Here is a 15,096-nt window from a genome sequence, read left to right as displayed (position 1 = left end):
ACAAAAGCCCCAGGGATTACAGGCAGTTTCTAAGACCTACTGGGATGCACATCTCTCCTCATCTGCACAGGGATGCCAGCAAGGATACAGTTCCCAAGGCAGAGCTCCAGCCTTGCCCCTGGGAGCCCTGCCTTCACGCCCTCTCTGCCAGGAGGATGATGGGGAAACAGAGGCCACAGGGAGGTGGCCCAGCCCCAGAGCAGAGCTGCTGGTGACTTTACCTTCTGGCAGGACTCCAGGAACTCCTCGATTGTCACGACGCCATCCTTGTTTCGGTCCATTTTCTGCAGACAAGCACAACACGGGGGGCATGGCAGGGACAGGCCCAGGGAGAGCCCAGCACCCCCTGCCCAGGTCCTGCAGGGATTGGACACAGCACACCCCTGCCCAAGCTACCCCCAAGTACATGGCAGGACCAGGACAGCCTTTTATGTCCCTGGCTCCAGCACAGCCCTACTTCATCCCCAGGGTGGGGTGTTTTCTTCTGTCCCCTGCCAGCTTTTGTGCAGCCACTGGCTCTGTGCTGGAGCTCTGCTTCCCCAGGATATGCATGGCTCACCTGGAAGAAGTTCTCCACATGCTCCCGGGGCGCTTCCTCCCGCATGGCCGGGTAGGTGTATTTGCCCATCATGTCATAGATGGACTTCATGATGTCCAGCATTTCCTGGAGGGAAGGGGAGCAGGGTTGCATGGGCAACAGAGGGCTCTGCCTCCGCCTGGTCCCCAATTCACACCTTTTTTGTGATGCTCCTGAAGGACCTGTGGTGTGCTCAGGTGTGTTCCTGCCAGCTCTGTGCAGTGTGGGGCCATGTGTGTGCCTGCATGTGTGATGGAGCCCCAAAGCAGTACAGCCCTCATCCACCCTCCACCCCAGAGACACACCGGTGCCAGGGGCCCAGGAGGGACCTCTTTGCAAAGCTGACTTCAGTAAATATTGACATCCCCGCAGCTCTCCTCCAGAGCTCAGGCAATGCTGTTGAGTTCTGCCCTTGTCCCTGCTGGGTGCAGGCCTGCGCCAGCCCCGGGGACCAGACTAAACCCCCCCATCCCACCTCTTTGGTGATGCAGCCATCTTTGTTTAGGTCATAGAGGTTGAAGGCCCAGTTCAGGCGATCGTCAATGGTGCCCCGCAGGATGATGGACAGCCCAGACACAAAGTCCTGCAAGGATGGACAAGGCAGACAGATTGGAGTTACAGCCTCAGAGGGTCTCACGGACACAGAGGACACAGCCCTGCTTGTCCCTCCCATGGTGGGAAGGGGGGGCAGTGGAACTCAACCTCAAAGCAGATGTGCCCTGTGCCCTGGGGCTGGGCTGACAAGAGGAATGCTGAGTATGAAAAAGAGCCTGGAGGAAATCAATTGCTTATCCCCAAATATATCCCACACTGATCCCTTGGGTCACAGCACCCAAGAGGACAACATGCATCAGGACCATGCCATGGCTGTGCTTGCCAGTCAGGGGTACCTACAGGACACTAGTCAGAAAATACAGAAAGCTCCCTTTATTGTTATTTTTCAGTTTTTCCACTACCTCCGGGAATTTAATAAACTTCACCAGCCCCTGTGAAGCTCTCCATCCATCTGCAACAGCAGTGCTGCTCAGCCCAGCCTGCAGTACCCAAAGGGATGTGCCCTCCCTGCCCCACTGCCATCTCCCCCTCAGCCACAGCTCACCTCGAAGCTGACGGAGCCATCGTGGTCAGTGTCAAAGGCATTGAAGAGGAAGGTGGCGTAGGTGCTGGAGTCTGGGGGAAGGCGCACAGTGTGAGGGTGTGCTATGTGACCCCTCCACCCCACAGAAGCACCCATGCAGGGCATGGGGATGGGCACTCACCTCCCTGTGGGAAGAACTGAGAGTAGATCTGCTTGAAGTTTTCTTCATTGACGATGCCACTCGGGCACTCCTGCCAGGGCAAACCACAGTGTCACCTCCACATTGCGGAGAGGGTCTGACCACCCCCTAAATCCCTGTGGCTCCCTTGCCTTGCCCCTTGGCTCTGTACTGCCTGGTGGGGTGGCTGGTAAGGCTGCTTGGAGCATCTCCCTGATTTTGTGGGCTACATCCCTTGCTAGAGGGGCTGTGCATCCTAGGCACTCAGGGAGGGGGCCCTCTGCACCCAAGGGATGGAGCACAGGATTAGGGATCCCCACTGAGCTCCCTGGAGGTGGGATCAGGCTGTATCCTGATGCAAACTTTAACACCAAGGTCCCAAAAGCCTTTGCAAAGTCTAGGCACTGCTGGGTGCAAAGCACCCTCTGAGGCTGACATGGAAGTGGAGAGAGGATAGCAAAGCTGGTCAAGGGGTACTCACATTCTTGAAGCCTCGGTACAGGACCTGCAGCTCTTTGCGGGTGAACTTGGTCTGCTCCTGGAGCTGCTCCAGCCCCTCGGGGCGGTGGCAGACGGTGGAGAGCTCAAACTCATCCTCAACGCTGTCTGCAAGGAACCCAGGGGAAGAGAGGGCAGCTGAGGCCAGCACTGTCCTGCCCTGCCCTGCCATGCCAGGGGGCAGGAGAGGCACCTTGCACAGCACACTCCGTCCTCTCACACCTGCCCAGGGTGACACATTTTTGGGGTACCCTGCTCAGCCAGTCAGGTCTATGCCAGCGGGGGACACTCAGAGACACCCTGGGGGCAGACCAGTGTCTGACACTGAGCAACAGCCTCCCTCCACCTCCAGTACAGCCCAGGCTGGGCAGAAAAGGGGTGTGAAACTCCTCCAGTGCCGAGACCCACCCTGCCTGCCCTTCTTCTCCCCCCTGCACAAACATCTGCCCTGTGGAGCTGAGACCCTGGACATCCTGCACGTCTGTGCTGCACCGGGGCTCCTGTCCAGCAGGAGAGCTGCCCCCCGAGAACCCCCAGCCCCAGGTGCCCCCCTGGCCTTGTCTAGACCCTGTCCTGCCTGCTATACCCCCCCTTCATCGATGGATTCTCCCCACCATCTGGTAAAATGCGCAACCCCTGCCTGCAGCAGCCAGCACCCCCAGACCCTACTGCAACCCTCTGTGGGGCAGATCAGCCCCTGCCCCTCCATACTCACCTCTACTCCCAAGAGGGATCAACTCACACCACAGGGCAGGGACAGACCCCAGCCAGGGGCTTGGGCTCACCAAGGAGCCAAGCACACCCAGTGCAGGGAGGGTAGGGGGCTCTGGGCAGCTCTGAGCTCACTCCCTGATCAGACAGCCCCTTTCGCCCCCCCATTGCACCTCCATCTCCAAACCGACACTGAGCTTTGAGCAACAGCCTCCCAGCCCTTAAACCAGCACCGGGAGGGTCCTGCTGCCCCGAGCCAGCTCCAAAGCGGGTCTCGCCGCTGTGCATCCTGTGGGAGCCACTCCGGGGAGCTGGAGAGGGGGAAAACCAGCCTGGAAGCAGGCGAGGACAGAGATGGATTCAGATCCCGTTGGATCAGACTCCTCCAGGGCAGGACTGATCCTGACAGCCCCAAACCCAGGCAGGCATCCCCTTCCCATGGGTAGGGCCAGGCCGGAGGGCAGGCAGCAGCACCGCCGGGGACACACACACACAAAGGCAAGAAGAAGCACTTGCTTTCGCTGAGCGAGGGGATGGATTTGGGCCGGCAGCAGGGCAGCAGTTTGAGGAATCGCTGCTTCAGCGCTTTTTTAGTTTGGCCCGGCGGGTTGCCTGGAAGAAAGAAGGAGTCACCAAGCAGAAGAAGAGTTAACAGAGCAGCGGCCCCCGGACCCGGCAGACAGCAGGGTAAGGGCACCCGGCGTGGGGCAAGCGGGGCTGGAGGCAGCACATGCAGTGTGAGGCCAGAGGAGCAGGAAGGCAAAGCCCAGCCCAGGCTCTGCTTGGCCTTTCGGCTTCATCCCAGGACAAACCTGGCACTGGAGTTCCCCTCCTTGGAAAGGATGGAGATGGCAAAGGGGCAACCCGGCACCTCTGCACTCCCCTACTGGAGCATTACGGTGTGCACTGGAGACACCCAGTCGCCCAGAGTTGGTGGGCATGGTCTCTGCCCTTTAGCCTCAAGGCCAAATACCCACTCCCTGGGGACCCTCCCCTCCCCGTGAGGCTGTGCAGAGAGGGGAGAGCAGGACGGAGCCCAAGAAACAGCCTGTGGCCAAGCCAGGGCACTGCATCCTCCCCAGAGCTCAGGGCCAGGTTTGATCCTGTTGGCACCCGACAGCTGAATGCAAAACATGCGCCAAACCCAGCCATGCAGCCCAGACTGCAGCATGCACCCCCACCCCAGCACGGCATTGGGATCTGAGACTGGGGACCTGCTTTGGGACAGCCAGAAGGGAAACAGGGCTCAGGGCTTTGCCTCAGCCAGGCAGGGTGAAGGGCTCCCAGCATCAGCCTGGCCCACGGCCATTGCTTCCAAGTGTGTTCCTGCATTAATAGCAGGTCTCCTCACTGTACAGACCGCCCCACCACCCCCTATTCACCCATCCAGACCCCAGTGGCTTTGCTCTGCCCCATCTCTCCCAGCTGGTTCTGCCCCATGGCCGCAGACCCGCTCCCTCCCTTCCCACAGGGCCTCACAGTGCCTCAGGCCAGCAAACAGCACAGGACTAATGCTGCAGGCGGGGAGGGGAGGAGGAGGAGGCAACGAAGGCTGTGCTGGACTCCAGCCTCCAAAAGGAGGCAGCGAGCAGCATGGGGCACCAATGGGACAAAAGGTGCAAAGTCCCTTTGGGGCTCCGCTGACCCCACATTTGCTCCAAGCGCCCTGGACATCTGCAAGCAGCAGGTCACAATGCCTACACATCCTGAGCCCTGGTTTTGGGGTTGTTTCTCTAGAGGGCTAGCAGATGGAGTTTCTCTGGCAGATTTCTCAGCCTTGTGAGGCTGAGCTGAGCCCCAGGTGCTGGGGAAATGAGGCTGCATTGTACCCAGCTCCAGGATAAGGATGTGGGTTGGCATCCAGCAGCCCCTGCTAGGCAGGTCTGTCCCTGAATGCCCACAGGTAGGACCTGGGACACTTTGAGCTCACGCCAAAGCAGCAGGCTGGGGCAGGCAGCTCCATCACTCTGAAGCAATGGAGAACAGTTCCAGGAGGTCCTTGTCCCAGCAGGACATGATACAAAGCCACTCAGAGAGGGCAAACTTGTCCCCAGGGAAGTGGCACCCACAGCAGAATGCCATGTAAATACATAGGGATGCACAAAGGCACCCCCCGGCATTTGTCACAGGGTGACAGCGGCAAGGGTGAGGGTCAGGGCCTTGGTGCTGGCAGGACAGCACGGCCTGGCTCCTGTTTGCTCCGGGGTTTGCAGGCAGATGAGGAAAAAGGCTTTCTCTTTCCTAGAAATGGGCATCAGTTGTGTATAAAACATGATTTTGGCCCAGCTACTTTGCCAGGGCTTTAATTTGCAGAGGGAAAGGGAAATTGCACCTTTCATTCTTCCAAGGATGCTCTAGGGCCAGGTCCATCCGGCAGAGCTGAGCTGGGGGAACAGACCTGGGAAGCAGGAGCAGCCCCTTTGCCCAGGGGGAAGGGATGGGGTGGGCAGAGCAACACTCAATCCCAGGGGAGGGAGCAGGGTGGGAAGGAAACCACACAGCGAGAGAGATGCAACAGAGAGTAAACTGTGGTTGGACTCACAGGGGCAGCAGGTATAGGCACGTGCAGTAGGTCAGGTCAGGTGCAAGTTACACTTTAGTTTGTTATAAAGAAGGAAAAAGAAAAAAAAAATAAAGAACATGGGCGTTTTCTTGAGGAGGAAACCAAAGAGGGCCCGATTCCAGGGTCCCCAGGGTAAGGGAGGGAGCACGTTCAGCACATGCAGCTTTACAACAGGAGAGGGGTGACCAGGGCTGGGGTTTTGCTGTCCTGGCTTTGGTGCACCGAAGGGTTCTGCTGGGGAGGACACACTATCCCCTTTCTGTCCTCAGCATTCAAACCGCAAGCAAGTCTGGGGGCTCCCTGGGCTCCCCCTTGTTGGGAAACAGCTCTGCCCAAAAATGGGGAACAGAGCCCAGCCACATACTGCCACAACTACAGCACAAAGCCCTGTCCCTGCCAGTGACAGCTCCTTTTCCAGATGTCACTCTGCCCTCCACTCCTCTACAAGACCCATCATGTGGCTGGCACAAAACAAGCCAAAAGAAACAGCTGGCAGTGTTTTATCTGCGGCAGGAGGTCTGCCGTGTTAAGTGGCTTGTCGTTTCCCATGTATCACTCCATAGCCCAGCAACTCCAAAACACATGCACACACAGACTGAGCCTTCATACTTGGGCAGCACCAGGGATTTCCCATCCCCACCTCCACATGCTGTTGAAATCAATCCTGGGGGTTGCTGGACACTGTCTCTGAAGGGGCTCTCCATGCGTGAATCCCTGACCCCAGCAGTGACCACCACCGGGATGGCCATGGACCACTCTGTATTGAGCCATCAGCAGCTGATGTGACCTCAGGGGCTGGATCCAGCCAGTGTTGCCATGTCAGGGGGTTACACGCTGCTGGGCTGACACCCCCTTTCCCAGGGAGGACCCAAGCCAGGGCTGCTCCATGGTCTCCCCAGAGAGAAAGCAGGAGCTGCGGTCAACCTGATGCATAACCATGTCCTTGCCCTCTCCACAGAGCCACAGACACCAGCACCCTCCCATTGACAGCTGGCTGGAGAGACCAACCCACCTCTCCCACAGCACCCTCCTGCTAGAAGAGACCCTACAATAACAAACCAACAGGCAGTGCTGAAACTCCCCCATCACTCTCAGTAACCCATCAATAAATGTATCATCATGATGGGTGGAAGATGTGCATCTCATGGCAGTGAGACCTCCCCAGTGTCCCAAACTCAGCACCCAGGCACAGCACCATTCCAGGATGGGAACAGAGCACCAGCAGCCATGGGGTGGGCTATGCAGCTCCCACAGCCCCTGCTTAGCCCAGTGGGGCAACACCGGGTCAGTTGGAAGGTCAGAAAAAGCTGGTACCCAGGGATGATCTGTCCCAGCACTCTGCCCTAGGGGCTGGGGTGGCAGAAGGCAGCTGGGTGAGGGGACCCTCTGCCTTTTCAGATAGCCTGGCTAGGAATCAGGAGGGCAAACCCCAGACAGGGTAGAGGGATGAGCCAGAAGGGACAGGGCAGGCCCAAAGGAGCATAGGGAAGGACTCAGCAGCTCCCAGAACCATGCTCTTTTCCATAGAAGAGCCTCCATCCCCTTCCAGAGCATCACCTTTTCCTGGGAGGCCAGAGGCATGTCCCCAGGCTCCCCCTGCCAGGCCATGGCTCTGGGTCCATCCAGGCAGCGATGCTGAGCCCAGCTGCCCCTACAAAATGTGGCTCACAATCATTTCTATGCAGAGCTCAGCTCTGAGCAGAGTCCACCAGCCCCCAGCTCTGCTCCCTCTCCGCAGCACCCAGCCTTGGGCAGTGCTGCCTCTCAGGGGGACAACAGCTCTCTGGGGTCTGCAATGAAGGCTGGCAGGAGGAAGAGAGAGTGAGCTCCCCCAGCTGCCCCAGGGAGGGGGGTCAGGATGGGTCCTGCTGGCAGCAGCTCTGCAAATGACCCTCATCAGTCAGTGGTGACAGAGCTGACTGTAACCAGGGCCAAGGTGCCTGCAGCAGCCGCTGGGGCCAGACGGTCATCCATTAGGGGAATGAAATCAGAGCTGGCATCTCCTGGGGCGGGGGACAGATGGAGAGTCCTTGTCCCGGGGATGGCACAAGGGCAGCCTCAGCCCAGACACCCAGAGTCAGCAGGGCTGAAGGAGATGGGAGCAGAAAAGCTGCCAAGTGATATCTGCAATTCATGGGACAGCAGACTCAGGGCCAGGATGTTCCCCAGTGCCAGAGAGGGGAGAGCAGCCCTTGTGCTGAGGAGGCTGCAAAGGGAGATGGGGCATGGGCCAGAAGGGGCTGCAGAGCAGAGCAGGGCTCACAGCAGTGCTGTCCCCATTGCCGTCCCCAGCCTGTGACAGTGCTCCCAGACAGCCTGGCTGTGCCCAAAGGAGACATCATCAGAATAATAATTTCTCAGGACACACCACAAACAAAATGTTGTGAGCAGGGAATGGGAGGGGATACAGGTGCCAAAGGCCAGTGGAACTCAGGGGCTCCCCAAGCGGAGCAGGTAATGCTGTGGGACTGAGACAGCCATGTGCATCACCCTGCTGCAAAACCCATGAGCAGGGGTACATCCTGCCCTGTCCTCATCACTACCTCCATAGCAGGGACATCTCTGTCAGCACAAACCAGCACGTCCAACTTGCCAAAAGAACTACCCTAAAAATGCCCCATCAGACCAGCAGCTCCTCCTGGCTGCAGGCAGCCTGTTCTGTAAGAGAGCTGGTGCTCTGCATACCCGTTACCCAGATGCCATCCATACCCTCCCCAGTAAGGCACAGGGACAAAGCCTGGACATGCCTCAGTCACAGCCCAGCCAGACCCCAGGCAGCTCAGGGACATCCTCCATCACAAGGGGTTTGAAAGCACCTCCTTGGCACATCATCGTTCTCTCTTCCCTCTGCTCAGCCATTTATTGCTCCTCTGATCACTCCTATCTGCACATTCTCCCATCACAGCTCCCATCCTGAGATCTGGCTGCCCGAGGAGATGCAATCTGCAGCCCCTTCATCTCGCGGCATCCCCAGCGCCAGCCTGGAGACAGAGGAGATGGGGGCAAACAAACCCCAAATCACAGTCATGCAAAGTCTGTTGGCAGCCCTTGTCAGAGCCAGGACTGTCTGTGACACAGCCAAGGAAGGCAGCCAAAGGAGAGTAGGCAGCAGCACCGTGCAGCTCTCCGCACTCCCACCCTCACCAGGCACAACCAACAGGTTGTGCATCCCTTGCTCTGACATGTTTTGGGTCCTTTTGTCTGGCCACATCCAGCCCTGTCCTCAACATCCACCTGCCAATCCAGGTAGCTCAGCACCCACATCAGCCCCTTCCCTCCCCAACCCTGGCACAGCCCCGCAGCGAGGGCAAAGGGGCCAGGGGCTCCAGCCTCTTTCAGCCATGCTCCCCTCATAGCCACCATTTCCTGCAGCAGTGGGGAAAGCTTTCCCCTGCATGGTGCCATACCCCACATCCATCGCTCCTTGCCCCCAGCTCCCACTCACCCACCCCAGCCCCAGTCACTTGCTGCCCTTTTTCCCATCATTTGATAAAGCCCAGCCCTCTGCAACCCAATGCCCCTAGAGTTTAACACTTTAGATAGTCTCGTGCCAGTCCCCCAGCACCCCACACATCACTGCACCCCAATCCTTCCAGATCCAGATATCCCCCACCCTAATGCTCCCAGACACCATAACTTTCTAGCATCCCGCACCACAACACCCCACATCCCAGTGTCCCACCTCAACATCCCTCATACCCCTGAACCCCAGTGCTCCCCCCAGCACCCCAACACTCCCAGACACCCTCAGACACACTCACTTTCCCTGCTCCCTACACCCTAATGCTGCCATACACCCCAGACACCCTCCCCCACACTACTGCCCCCCCACCCCCACCCCACCCCATGCCCCAAAATACACTAATCCTTCCAAACCTCCCCCAAGCACCCTGCAGCCCCTGGAACAGGAGGTGAGGAGCACCTCCACCACATCATCCCCATCCCATTGCAACCCCATCCCTGTCCCCGTCCCACCTCCCCTGGCCAGGTCGATGATGCCCAAGGCATGGAGTAGCTTGAGGCTGGAGCAGAGCAGCAGGATGATGCCCACCGTTTGCAGCCCCTGCGGGTCCCAGGGTGCCCCAGCAACGGGCATCCCCTAGACTTGCGGCCCCAGCAAGCAGCTGGTCTGGCAGCAAGACCCAGCAAGGGAGGAGAGGGGAGGGCAGGGGAGGAGAGACCTGTCTCGGCCCTCCCTCTTCCCGCCCCGGCACCCTCCGGGGTCCCTCGGGGCACCCAGGCTGCAGGGGAGGGGAGAGGCCATGCATATGCTCAAGGGACTTGGAGGTCAGCTCTCACCCCCGGGCACCCCTGCTCCTACACAGCCTGGCACGGGCACCCCACAGCACTGGAAACTGCTGAGGGGTGCAGAGCTGGCACCAGTGGGTACGTGGAGGAGGCTCGGCTGCCCCCAACTCAACCCAACAGCTGTGTGTGGTGGCTGACCCTGGAAACGAGCCATGCGCAGGGACCCTCATCGCTCACTGCCCTCTGGAACATTGCTGCCACCCAGCCCAGGGACCAGCCCTGCCCAGGACAGCCTCTCTGTCCCATCCCAACCACCAAACCTGCCCCCAGCAGTGCCCCCACGTTGCGTGCCCCCACAGCACAACACAAAGAGCTCCCTGCGCTCGGCCTTGTCCAACGATCACCTCCATGGACACCTGCCACCCTCACCTCTCCCCTCTTTACCTCTTGGGGGAACATCTGCACCTCTCCACACCAGCAAGTCAGTCACAGCCACATGCATGATCTGTGGCACGTGGAGGAGATGCAGATGAGGGCTGCCAGCCCTTGGTGCCTCACTTGCTGCTGGAGGGAAACATGCCCCACTCCACTCTGGGGTGCTGCCTGGAGAGCGGGCAGCATGAAGGGATGGCCAGCCAGGGTGGGGGCTCCCCACAGCCCACCCCAGGCCCTGCCTTGTGGGCAGCAGGGCAGAGACCCCAGCCTGTCAGCAGTGGTTATTAGAAAGCCTATTTGAGCTGGTTTTCTATGCATCTCTCACCTAAAAGCTGCTTCAGATCTGGCCACCCTGTGCTCCAGCAGCACAGCAAGCCCTAGGGTTGGCGCCCATGGGAATAAGACATTTCCCTGAATTCCTGAGGGGATGCTGCAGCCAAGTACAGACAGTCCATGGGACCTCCTGCTGCCGGCGCTCCGGGAACTACAACCCCATAGAACCCTGGCCAGGGCACCTCTATTCCCACCTGTGTCCGGTCCTGGGGTCTAATCCTGCCCCTTGCAAGGAAGAGATGAAGGAGACACCATTGAGCTCTCACAGCACCCTGTAGCCCAACACAACCTCGTGCTAGAGCCCCAGGCTGACTCCAAGCCAGCCTCTCCCATTGAGCTCCAAGGTTTCATCCTTCATCAGCAAAGCAGTGCTGCAAAGAAGGGCTGTCCCAACAGGCTCCCTTGCTCTCTAGCTTTATTGCTTTTTCTCCAGCCTGTAATTTTCTCACCTCTCTCTGGCTGAGCGATCTCCCTGCCTCTCTGTCCACTGTCTCAGAGCCCGTCTCTGGGGCAGGATGCAGCAGAATGGTGTCCCTGCTCCATGTCCAGATGGGTCCCCTTGCTCTCCTCTCCAGACACATCAGCAACAGAAAGAGCAAGCCAGGCCAGAGCGAATTGGGAGGGAAGCAATGTGAAGAGTGATTAACGCAAGGCCGGAGGGAGAAGAGATTCAACAAGCTAATTACGTCTGGCTGGGCTGAGCGGGACGTGACACCACACAGTGGCCGAGTCAGCGGGGTACGTGTCGCGGGCATTGCACTCCTTGGGGAGCTCGGTGCTGGGACACCTGCCCTGCCCTGGCCACAGCCATGGGGGTCACAGCCAAGGGGACCCAGGGACAGGTCCCCCTCTCCCCCAGCTTCATCCTCTTCAGGCAGGGTGAGACAGTGCAGCCCATTCTGTGTCCACGGTGATGACCAGGGCTGATGTCCCTGGGTGCAGAGCATATGGAAGATGCTCCACAGAGGGGAGCATAGGGTCCCCAGGAGACCTTCTTCTCCAAGACCCCAGTGCTGTCAGGATGTAGCCCAGCTACAGCATGCCTCAGAGTGTAAGGCTGTGCTGGAATCCAAACTCAGAGCCCAGCCATGGCTACCATATATCTCTGCTCCTTCCCCTCCCATTTTGCAAGCCCTCACCATAACCAAGCAGCTCTCTCCTGATTCAGCCACCAGATCCTGCCCAGCCCTACAGCCAGCTGAAAAACCTGCCAGCCCTTGGGAAAGGAAAGGCAATGGTTAAACCCACTGTGCATGGGGAAGTCTCTGGTGCACCCCAGCCAAGGGAACCACAAACTCCAACCTGGAGCACCTGCAGCTCTCCCAGGCTGGATTTCAGTGCTCCAAGTCTACCCCACCTGCAGCCAGCTTGCCTTGACCTCTCAGGTCTGTCAAATCTGCCAGGCTGGATGGTGCCCTGAGCCAGGGGACCCCTGGCACCGTGCCCCAAAGGGCTGGTCCTGCCTGCAGCCAAGATACCATGCTCCTGCCAAAGGGGTTCCTGGAAAGCAGGAGGAAAGTAGGGCTTGGCACAGGGCTTCACCCTTGTCAGTACTGAGAGGATGCTCAGAGATTTTCTCCCCTCTCATTTTCTGCCCTGAGCCAGGCACCAGGAGGTGGCCATGCTGCTCACTGCCACCACTTTCCCGCCTGGCATCCTCTGGGGCGTCAGTGTTAGGCTGTTGCTCCCTCCCATTTCTCCCCAGACTCTGGCACCCTCCTCAGACCCACTTCCATCTCTGCATCCTCAGCTCTGGGGCAACAGAAGCAGCCCCCCTGGGAAGGCAGGGGCCAGTACACCCCATGGCAGGGGGTCTCCAAGACAGCTCCAATCCTGTCTGCCCCACACATGGACCCTGACTCAGCTGAAGAAGGGACAGCCCTGCCAATGCCCACCAGTTATCCTGCCGATAGCAATCTGCAGCTTCATCTAATATTCATCTGAGGCTGGGCTACACAGGCAGCTCTCCCGCCTTTTACCTCCCACCCACCCCTCCTCCCAGCCAGGACCAATTGCTCCGTGTTGAATTATTGATGCTGCACTTCAGGAGCCAAAATCAATAACGTTTCTCTTTGCCTGCCCCCTCCCAAGTGCTTGGCGGAAGCAGGCTCTTAGCAGGGGGCTGGCAGCCCCCTGGTCGGCTTGGCAGTGTTTGGGTTGCTCTGCTGAGAGGTGTTCGGGACTGGGGATAGGCACAGTGGCACAGGGCAGTGGTGGGGTGACATCGCCCATCAGTGATTAACCAGCTGGTAAACAATGCCAGCTCCAGCATCGATCGCTCCTGGAGCACAGCGCACCCATGGGAGATGCTCCGCCGCTGCCGCCAGACAGCAGCTCTAGCTGTGCCACCAAGGCTGCAGCAGGCTCCAAGGGAGGACAATGCCAAGGGGACAAGGCAAGGGGGTGCAGACAATCAGCACCCCTATCCAAGCCCTTGCTCAGAGGAGGGCCAGCTCCAAATGGAGGACAGGTTGCTCAGGGCCTTATCCAGCTGAATTTGGGATCCCACAAGGCCTGGAGTTCACCCACATCATCCCCCTCCCTTCCACAGTCCCCCCAGGGGCAGACAGGGTCTCACTGCAAGATGCTCCCACTGAACCCTTCTCCAGGGCTGGGGCATTTTTCCAGTCTCCTCTGGAGATGCTCCATCCCCAGACCATCGCTCTGGTGGCATGCGCCTCCCAGCACAACCCATGCTGGGGTTGCACCACCAGGACAGCCTGGGCAGAGAGACAGTCGCAAGCAGGGGACTGGCAGGGATGGGCAAGGGGAAGTGTGGCAGGCAGTATTGATGGCTCTGGAGCGGGTGGCGGGGCCCGTGTCCATTAGCAGACCTAAGCCATTAGTATACAGTTTCAGGCTCTTTGCAGTCCCTGGGCTGTCACTGCTGGCCCAGGCATGGCTGGTAAACAACCCCCAGAGGGGACTCAGTCCCAGCCCCAGACTGCCTAGGACCTTCCCAGAGAGCAAACTCTGGTATCTGCTGCCTCCGGAGCTAAAGGAGGTGACCCACGCAACAGCACCTCACCACAGCCACTCACCTGCAGGACTCCCCACATGCTGCCCAGGGCTCAGCTCAACCTCAGACAATTTCTGCCTCTCAAGCAACATGTTTTCCTCTCCTCCAGGCATCTCTTGGTAATGGGAGCAATTGCTGCCAATCTGGGACACCTGAGTCCCACTCCCACCACCACAGCTGAGGTGAATCTCCAGCCAGGTCAGAGGGACCCACAGCTCCCGTGTGGGGATGTAAAAGGAGGGGAACAGGGCAGGCTGTGCTCCCCACACTGCACAGTGACACCATGTCCTCCTGGGAGCAAGAGAGGACTGGTGGCAAGGCTTGTCCTTCATGGGAGACAGGCATGCCAATGTCCATCCCAGTCCCCTCTGGAGGGGTGCCAGCTGACAGGGACAAGGCTGGACTAAGGACATCCCATATCTGACCTCCTGCCCTGGCCCAGGCCAGAGCAAAGACACTTGCAGGGGGTCAAGGAGTGTGTCCCAGGGGACAGAGCAGCAGGGCTCAGGCAAGGAGCAGCCACACAGGCCAAGGGGTGGCCCCTGCCTCGACATGTTCCCCCCAGCAGGGTTGCTGCCAGGACTGGGGGTGTCTCTGCATCGCCCCTTTTCACTGTGGCTGGAAGCCACTGTGCTGCAGAGCAGCTGCAGTTGATGCCACCGATTTTGGTCCAAAGCTTTGGGCAGCTGCATGGGGAAACAGAAGCACAGGGAGGGGGGAAAAGCAGGGTCTGAGGAGGCACCCCCAAATCACCAGCAGAACTGGACAGGGGTGTCCAATCTGGGCACAGTCAGCCTGCCCCCCCACCCTGCCCCGACTCATAGACAGGATGCCTCAGCCCCTGCCTCAGTTTCCCTCCTGGCATGATCCACCTAGGAGTGCTGCTGCTTGAGCACAGGACGGAGCAAGTAGTTCCACAGCAACGAAAATTTCCTGTCCTGCAAGCAGGTTCACAGGCCCAGAGGGAGAGACACCCCCCATCTGCCCCCTCCCTCCCCACACGTAGACACGGCCAACCTCTGGGTCCAGCCCAGGGGCATCCTGGCACTGTGCATGGAGGGGAGCTGGTGTTTGCCTCAGCACCCAGCTTGTGTGAGAGCCAGCGCTGCAGAACCAAAGAGGAGCATCCCAGAGCACCAGTGGACTAGGCAAACTGCCTGTAACCTCCTCACCCTGTGAGTGCCCCCATGCCCAGGGCCAGGCGGGCTGCAGCACCCTTCAGATGGGTGTCTGCAGTCATGGATAGGGGCTGGTCAGGGCTGGGGGGACCTTTCACACAACCATCACCCCTGGGAGTGCAGAGAGCACCTGGCCAAGTGGTCCTGACCTCCCTCCCACCATGCACAGAGTCCCCTGAGTGGATCTGGGCTCCACAGAGCACGCCCCATGCACACTGCTCAGCACCTTGCACAGCCCATCATCCCCAGCTGGGCAGCATCCCCTGTGACCCCCCCAC

The 15,096-nt window shown here is 59.2% G+C and overlaps 1 protein-coding gene across 5 annotated transcripts in view; it reads right to left on the bottom strand.

The window, feature by feature from the left end:
- KCNIP2 (potassium voltage-gated channel interacting protein 2) overlaps nt 1-15,096 on the bottom strand; it is a 46,838-nt gene that overhangs the window by 2,174 nt on the left and 29,568 nt on the right. The window contains exons 2-10 of one of the 5 annotated variants that reach the window (XM_074907585.1): nt 3,543-3,654; nt 3,371-3,422; nt 2,811-2,817; nt 2,315-2,469; nt 1,837-1,906; nt 1,677-1,747; nt 1,053-1,160; nt 560-664; nt 222-284 (exon numbers count right to left, since the gene is read on the bottom strand). In XM_074907585.1, the coding sequence (XP_074763686.1) occupies nt 222-284; nt 560-664; nt 1,053-1,160; nt 1,677-1,747; nt 1,837-1,906; nt 2,315-2,469; nt 2,811-2,817; nt 3,371-3,422; nt 3,543-3,654 (743 nt within the window). Of the gene's footprint in view, nt 1-221; nt 285-559; nt 665-1,052; nt 1,161-1,676; nt 1,748-1,836; nt 1,907-2,314; nt 2,487-2,810; nt 2,818-3,370; nt 3,423-3,542; nt 3,655-9,580; nt 9,717-15,096 lie in introns of those variants that run through there. The other 4 variants (XM_074907586.1, XM_074907587.1, XM_074907588.1 and 1 more) reach the window with 4 other exon arrangements.

This window comes from Athene noctua, chromosome 5 (assembly GCF_965140245.1).
Source record: "Athene noctua chromosome 5, bAthNoc1.hap1.1, whole genome shotgun sequence".
Taxonomy (NCBI): domain Eukaryota; kingdom Metazoa; phylum Chordata; class Aves; order Strigiformes; family Strigidae; genus Athene; species Athene noctua.
This window is presented reverse-complemented; position numbering and strand designations above follow the sequence as displayed.